Source organism: Pteropus alecto, unplaced genomic scaffold (assembly GCF_000325575.1).
Source record: "Pteropus alecto unplaced genomic scaffold, ASM32557v1 scaffold98, whole genome shotgun sequence".
Lineage (NCBI taxonomy): Eukaryota > Metazoa > Chordata > Mammalia > Chiroptera > Pteropodidae > Pteropus > Pteropus alecto.
The window spans coordinates 193,952-201,851 of record NW_006443570.1 but is presented as its reverse complement, the minus strand read 5'-3'; the positions used below and the strand labels follow the sequence as shown (position 1 = coordinate 201,851).

Here is a 7,900-nt window from a genome sequence, read left to right as displayed (position 1 = left end):
GGAACAGGAAGACAGAGGATTACGTGGGCCACTTAAAGTCCAGGTTCCTACCTCAGCCCCACCTCCCAAGCCTGGCCTGACCCCTGGACCCCTCCAGCTCTAGCTCCCAACCCTCTGCCCTTATTTTCAATGTACCCATGATGCCTCTTGCCCAGCAGTACCACCCAGAGACCAGGAACCTCCAGAGACTGAAAGAGGAATCCTGCACCCAGGTCCTGTCTGTTTATCTTTCTATCTCCCCTTCTGCATTCCAATTCAAGAGCCTGGGGACAGCCCAGAAGCTTTAGCTATGGCTATCTTCATTATTCTGTCCCTCTGTACTGTTCTGGTGATAGGCTTGGGTGAAGGTGGAGCTAAGAATGAGAAAGAAGTTGAGAGGAAATGTAAACCAGGCCGGCCTCCCCCCTGCCTCTCCATGCCTCCCAGTCCCCAGCCCTGGACACACCCTGGTCAGAGCCAGCTGTTTGCAGACCTGAGCCGAGAGGAGCTGACGGCTGTGATGAGCTTTCTGACGCAGCAGCTGGGGCCAGGCCTGGTGGATGCAGCCCAGGCCCTGCCCTCGGACAACTGTGTCTTCTCGGTGGAGCTGCAGCTGCCCCCCAAGGCCGCAGCCCTGGCCCACCTGGACAGGGGGCGCCCCCCGCCTGCCCGGGAGGCACTGGCCATCGTCTTCTTTGGCAGACAACCCCAGCCCAACGTGAGTGAGCTGGTGGTGGGACCGCTGCCCCACCCGTCCTACATTCGGGATGTGACCGTGGAGCGTCACGGGGGCCCCCTGCCCTATCACCGACGCCCCGTGCTGATCCGAGAGTACCTGGACATAGACCAGATGATCTTCAACAGAGAACTGCCCCAGGTGGCTGGTCTCCTCCACCACTGCTGCTTCTACAAACGTGGAGGAAGGAACTTCGTGACGATGAACACAGCCCCCCGGGGTTTGCAATCAGGGGACCGGGCCACCTGGTTCGGCCTCTACTACAACATCTCAGGGGCTGGGTTTTACCTGCACCCCGTGGGGTTGGAGCTGCTGGTAGACCACAAGGCTCTGGACCCTGCCCAGTGGACCATCCAGAAGGTGTTCTTCCAAGGCCGCTACTATGAGAGTCTGGCCCAGCTGGAGGACCAGTTTGAGGCCAGCCTGGTGAATGTGGTGCTGATCCCAGACAATGGCACAGGTGGGTCCTGGTCCCTGAAGTCCCGAGTGCCCCCGGGTCCAGCTCCCCCTCTTCAGTTTCATCCCCAGGGCTCCCGCTTCAGTGTCCAGGGGAGTCAAGTGGCCTCCTCACTGTGGACTTTCTCCTTTGGCCTCGGAGCTTTCAGTGGCCCAAGGATCTTTGACATCCGCTTCCAAGGGGAGAGAGTGGCCTATGAAGTCAGCGTCCAGGAGGCCTTGACTGTCTATGGCGGCAATTCTCCTTCTGCTCTGCGAAGCCGATACACAGATGGTGGCTTTGGCTTGGGCCACTTCTCTTCGCCCCTGACCCATGGGGTGGACTGCCCCTATCTGGCCACCTACGTGGACTGGCACTTCCTTCTGGAGTCACAAGCCCCCAAAACAATACACGATGCCTTTTGTGTGTTTGAACAGAACCAGGGCCTCCCCCTGAGGCGACACCACTCAGATATTCACTCCCACTATTTCGGGGGCCTTGCGGAGACAGTGCTGGTCGTCAGATCTGTGTCCACCATGCTCAACTATGACTATGTGTGGGATATGGTCTTCCACCCCAACGGGGCCATAGAAGTCAAATTCCATACCACGGGCTACATCAGCTCAGCATTCCTCTTTGGTGCTGCCCGAAAGTACGGGAACCAGGTTGGGGAGCACACGCTGGGCACCATCCACACCCACAGTGCCCACTTCAAGGTGGATCTGGATGTAGGAGGTAAGACATCCTGGAGGGGGAAAGGATTCCAGAAGACGGGGCCGAAGTCTCCATGCCAAGTTTAAAAATTGTCATTGAAACATTAAAAATGTAAAAGTATACGAAGTAAATGTGAAAGTCATCAGATTCCTCAGAGATTTTCACTCTTAGCGGATCAGTTATTCTTTCACACTTAAAAACAGTCTTCCGTATTATTAAATAATCTGCAATTATAATTTATTACATTGTATACTATCTGTAAATATGATAAACTGATACACATATTTAGATTTTTTTAATATAAATTTGAGTGGTAACATATATCTATTTTGCCACTTCTGTCATAATAACGTACCATTAATGCAAGCGACAAATATTTAGTGAATGCATATTTGTGCCCAGCACTGCACTAACACAATTTCACAAAAGAAAGAACATTTCTACTCTCAACCACAAAAATGATGTTATGTCGTTATGTCATTCTCGGTGCATCATATCAAGGGGTACATGATGCTGATACGTCTTATTATAAGTGACATCGACCTCAAGCACTTGGTTAAGGTGATGTCTTCTGGCTTTCTCCATTGGAAAAGTTAATATTTTTCCATCTGCAATAAATAAATATCTTGAGGAAATTACTTTGATGTTACACAGATGCCCTATTGCTTTTCTTCTCAGACTTTTGCCCACTAATTTTAATATATTGGTGGATTTTTTTTTTTACAACAATTATTACTATGGTGTCCCCCACTGGTCATGTATATTATCTTCCTTATTCTTTATACATTTATTAATTGGAATTTTCCATAAGAAAGAGTTATTCCTCCCAATACTATCATTTAATCATATCTCAAATTGTTCCATTCTTGGCCATTGGAAGATCTTTCATTTTGATTCCTGTGTCCTTTTGACATGACTCTGTCCTTTTTGGAGCATTTCTTTATTTTCTGGCACCACAAGAAATTTCAACTTGTTTTTTTCCCTATTCCAGCCCTGAAATCAATCTACCACTTCTCCAAGGAGCTCTGATTCCTATTATTGGAGAATAGTATTTAGAAACCAAGATCTGGGTCTAGGTGTGCTCATTATGACTGGGCTCTCATTGCTTTTAGGGTCTCTCATTGGACATAGCTAAAATACATACATGTGTATTCTAACTGACACATGCATCTCTTTCTATCTCTGCATCTAAGCAATGAAGACTCTTAAAGAGCACCTGGAATGGTACCAGACACTCAGTGAGAAGGATTAGCTATTGCCATATTATTCACATGATCCTGCTTGTGTGGATGTACCAGAAAGAACTCTTGGCCTTTAATTGTTACCTACGTGTGGAAGCCCTGGGATGTGAACTAGGGGCAGTGAATCCACAAAAAGAAACTGAGGGTTTGCTTAATCAGTGTCTGTTCTCTTCTGGTCTTGGGAGGCATCGAGGGAGCTTCCAGCATGTTTTGGTTTACTGCTCTTGGGTCTCAGATCATTAAATTTGACTTCTAATATGAGACCTAGTTAGACTCTAACAAATTATTCAACACCTCCAAAAATTCAGGTGAACTGATTGCCTTCGGATCTGCTCTTAATTCCTTGCCAAACCCCAAACTATGGGAAATACCTCCAAGCTCCAGCAGCATTGGGCCCAAGGACTGCCCTACATGTCTGCTATCAATGTGTGGTGGGGCCACGCTATGTTGGTTTCCTCCATGTGCTGATATGTACACAGTGTAGAGCCAATTTAAGACGTGGGTCCCTAAGCACTGTCACAAAACTAACCGTGTACCCTTGGTTACAAACCAGGGCATGTTATTTAAATTCTCTAAATCGCAGTTGTCCCATCTGTAAAATGGGTACTATTGTAGTTCCTTCTTCATCGAATTGTTATACAAGTAAATCATCAACACTAAAGCAGATTGCATGCTGCCGAGCACCTTCAGGTTCAATAAATACGAGCTACGTTTACATGCTATGTTGTTAGTTTCATGATAAGGCTGACCTGGTGATATATGGGGCTTCAGATACGAAGCACAGACCCCTTCCTCGGGTCAGAAAGATCCTGACTCTGCACATCGCCTGCAAGACTGCTCCAACCTCAGGTGAACCACCTTCCCTTGCAGCCCCTCAGAGGGAGCTAAGGGGAGGACCAGTCACAAGGCATCTGGGACTGTTATCAGAGGTTAACATCAGGGACAAAAACCTTCTCCAACTATCTGGATGAGGGATATCTTGGGGAGGCGGGGAGAAGTAGGACGCACATTGAGTTCTAGGCTACTCTTTGGCCCCACTCTGAAACCAGGTGGGGACATAGCAGCTGCATGACCAGCCCTCTGTCCCACCCTTCCCCTCACCAACTTCCCCTCAACCCGGCAGGACTGAAAAACTGGGTCTGGGCTGATGACATGGCCTTTGTCCCCATGACAATACCTTGGAGCCCTGAGCACCAGATGCAGAGGCTGCAGGTGACCCGGAAGCTGCTAGAGACAGAGGAAGAGGCTGCCTTCCCCCTGGGAGGCACCCACCCTCGCTATCTGTACCTGGCCAGCAACCACAGCAACAAATGGGGTCACCCTCGGGGCTACCGCATCCAGACGCTCAGCTTTGCCGGGGAGCCACTACCCCAGAACAGCTCTATGGAGAGAGCCTTCAGCTGGGGGAGGTGAGTGGCAGAGTGTCAGGCTGGGGGAGATGGACTGTAAGAAAGGCCCCATGTTGCTGGAAACCCAGATTCCTCAACCTCCCATGGGTATGCATGCACATACTCACTCATCACACACGCTCATACACACACACTCAGAGTTCTGTGGCCACAATCTTTAGCCATTTAAAATGAAGCCTACTGTCTATGGCCATGCCACCCTGAACAAGCTCAATCTTGTCTGATCTTGGAAGCTAAGCAGGGTCGTGCCTGTTTAGTACTTGGATGGGAGCACACCTAGGAAGACCAGGTGTTGTAGTCGTAAAAAATAAAATAAAAAATAAGGGATTGTAAACTGACAAGATCCTTGCAATCTGTGAGGTCGATCAAAGGTTGCCTCACCTAAAATAAATAAACAAATAAAATAAAAAATAAAATGAAGCCTACTGGCTGCATAGATGAATGGAGAGATACATGTGAAATCAAATATAATAAAATGCTAAAGGTAGAATCTGGGTTGTGAATATATGAGTGTTCACTATACTATTCTTTCAACGTTTTTGCGGGTTTAAAATGTTTACAATAAAGATTGGAGGGGAAAACAAAGAGTACAAGAAGAACGCAGATCAGAGGGAGTATTGCCTAAAATCCAGGCATCTGATATAGAGAAATTGACCTAAAGTGGGAAACAGGCCATGTCCATGCATTTGCACCTGGGGCTCGAGCTCTGATCTGGATAGATGCATGAGCGACATTTGGACCTGAAGTCTAGGCAATGAGCCAGTTAATGTTTGAGATATAGGATATTGAACAAATGTGGGAACTGTATGAGAGACAGGGAGAATGGGGAAAATGTGCTCATTTTTCCTTTGTGTTCCCTCTTCAGTGTAACTTCAGACAGTGGGACAGGTTGATGACCTGTGGTTCTAACCCACATCTCCTGTAGGTACCAGCTGGCTGTGACCCAACGGAAGGAGGAGGAGCCCAGCAGCACCAGCATCTACAATTTGAATGACCCTTGGACACCCACTGTGGACTTCACTGACTTCATCAACAATGAGACTGTTTCAGGGCAGGTCAGTCAGCAGGAGGCAGAGGGAGCATGGATGAGCCACTTTACTCGCAGGGCAGATTCCTTGAAGAAATGAAGCTTTGTGATTTCACATTTTTTGTGGGTCAGTGAGCTGAATCCTTACATACAAGGCTACCACGAGAAGCAGGCATACCCTTAGCAAAGCCAGGCATCATGATTCTCTTCCTTCTCTCCTGCTAGGACTTGGTGGCCTGGGTGACAGCCGGTTTCCTGCACATCCCACATGCAGAGGATATTCCCAACACGGTGACTGTGGGGAATGGTGTGGGCTTCTTCCTCCGACCCTACAACTTCTTTGACCAGGACCCCTCCTCTGACTCTGCTGACTCCATCTACTTCCGGGAGGATGAGGATGCCGGGTCCTGTGAGGTCAACCCCCTAGCTTGCCTCGCCAAGGCTGCTGACTGTGCCCTTGACCTTCCTGCCTTCTCCCATGGGGGCTTCTCTCACAACTAGGTGGTCCCTGAGATGAGGAAAGTGATCAGAGGCCCAAAGGCCAGGGTGTGTGGGGAGGAGAAGCAGTAGGCACTAGGCCAGGAAGCCTGAAGCCCCCTTCTCCTTCCTCACACCCTGAGGTCCCCTTCTCCTCCACCCCAAGGTCCTCTCTCTCCCATCACCCTCCCTTACATCCCTCTCCTTGCTGGAGGCATCCTGAGCCTGTGATACTTGATGTGGGGTGGGGAGGATGGATTCAGCTTTGTTGACCCTTGACCTGCTGAGTTCCCATCCCAGAGAGAAGAGGAATTGCCAGCTGGGAGCCTAGAGTGATGGCCAAGCTTTTCCCCAGAATACTTCTGCGTTGTTTTTTTTTTTTAACAGTTGTTTAATCTTATTTTTTATACTGAGATATAATTCACATACCATAAACTTCACCCTTTTAATGTGTGTGTATAATTTGTGGGGTTTTGTATATTCATCAAGCTATGCAACCATTGGCACTATCTAATTTCAGAACATTTTAATCACCCGAGAAAGAAACCCCATCCCTGTTAGTAGTCACTTCCTATTTCCCTTCGACTGTTTTCCAGCTCTAGGCAAACAGTAAACTTTCTGTCACTATAGATTTGCCTATATTCTAGACATTTCATTAAATAGATCTATATAACACACAGTGTTTTGTGATTGGCTTCTTTCACTCAGCATGATGTTTCTGAGGTGCATCCATGTCGTAGCATAAATCAGTATTTCATTCCTTTACGACCAAATAATATTCCATTGTACTAATACACCGTATTTGTTTATCCATATCAGTTGATGAACATTTGGGCTGTTTTACTTTTGTGTTATTATCAATAATTCTTCTATGAACACTGGTGTACAAACTTTGATGTGGACATACATTTTCATTTCTCTTGGGTGTCCACCTGAAAATGCAATTGCTGGGTCGCATGATAACTCTGTGTTTAATCATTTGAAGAACTGCCAGACTGTTTTCCAAAGTGACGGCACCATTTTGTTTTATCGTGGTAAAATATACATAACCTAAGATTTACGGTGAGACCATTTTTAAATGTACAGGTCAGTGGCGTTAAGCACATTCAGAAGCTTTTTTTCGTCCTGCCCAGCTCCTCCTCTGTCCCGGGGCTGGGGAAGCCTTGAACATGCAGAGGGCTGTCCTATGGGAGAGGACAGTCCACGGTTGTCTCCTTATGGGAGACATTTGTTTCTGGACAGCTTTCTTCATTTCGTCTCTCTGCCTCATACTATCTAAACAAAAATGTTCCTCCTGTCACCTTGTCATCTGTTTACACTGCCAAATAATCTTCTTCTAAGTTCCTGCTATTTACATAGGCCATGTGGAGTATGCTTTTGAGATGGTCAAGTGACAGCAGCAGTCCAGGGAGTTTTGTTGATGAAATGCTAAGGGTCATCTGTTCCCAGGACCATAGGTGACAGTGGCCTGGCTCTATTACTGTGCAGCAGCCACATAGTCACCAGAATATCACTGAGGGTAGGAACCATAAAGCCTCAGGAGCTCAGGCAAGCAGGCCAGGAGTTGCCCAATCAGGGGTGCACATGCGCTCGGGTGTCCCAGTGGGGATCAGCGGCATGGTCATGCCACAGGCTCCAGGGCCTCACATCCCTGCTGTGTGGACTTTGCATGGGCATAAATAAGAACTGGGATATTTTCCAGAAAGGAATGTAGGGGCAGGAGTAAGGTATAGAGGAGGTAGGGCTCAAAGAGCAAGCTTTCTTAGGTGCCTCCAGACCAGAGAAACCCATGTGGTATGCAGCGTCCACATCTCAGCTTCTACAGCCTGCCCACTTCTGTCTGTGTCTTTTCTAGAAGCGGGGGCATGAGGCAGGAATAGA

The 7,900-nt window shown here is 47.9% G+C and overlaps 1 protein-coding gene and 1 pseudogene across 1 annotated transcript; both read left to right on the top strand.

Annotated features, from left to right (window-relative positions):
• The first annotated feature begins 389 nt into the window (after positions 1-389).
• On the top strand, positions 390-6,043 carry LOC102898390 (membrane primary amine oxidase). Its single transcript, XM_006924573.2, has 4 exons — positions 390-1,886; positions 4,230-4,515; positions 5,441-5,570; positions 5,768-6,043. The coding sequence occupies exons 1-4, from the start codon at positions 416-418 to the stop codon at positions 6,041-6,043; spliced, it is 2,163 nt and encodes a 720-aa protein (XP_006924635.2). The 5' UTR covers positions 390-415.
• LOC112473400 lies at positions 4,698-4,816 on the top strand (annotated as a pseudogene).
• Positions 6,044-7,900: the final 1,857 nt, after the last annotated feature.

Bases quoted from the DNA above. Each gene is read 5' to 3' on its own strand.
- LOC102898390 (XM_006924573.2), top strand. From the start codon at position 416: ATGCCTCCCAGTCCCCAGCCCTGGACACACCCTGGTCAGAGCCAGCTG. The intron at 4,516-5,440 runs GTGAGTGGCAGA...CATCTCCTGTAG, and splicing joins AGAGCCTTCAGCTGGGGGAG to GTACCAGCTGGCTGTGACCC. The intron at 5,571-5,767 runs GTCAGTCAGCAG...CTCTCCTGCTAG, and splicing joins ATGAGACTGTTTCAGGGCAG to GACTTGGTGGCCTGGGTGAC.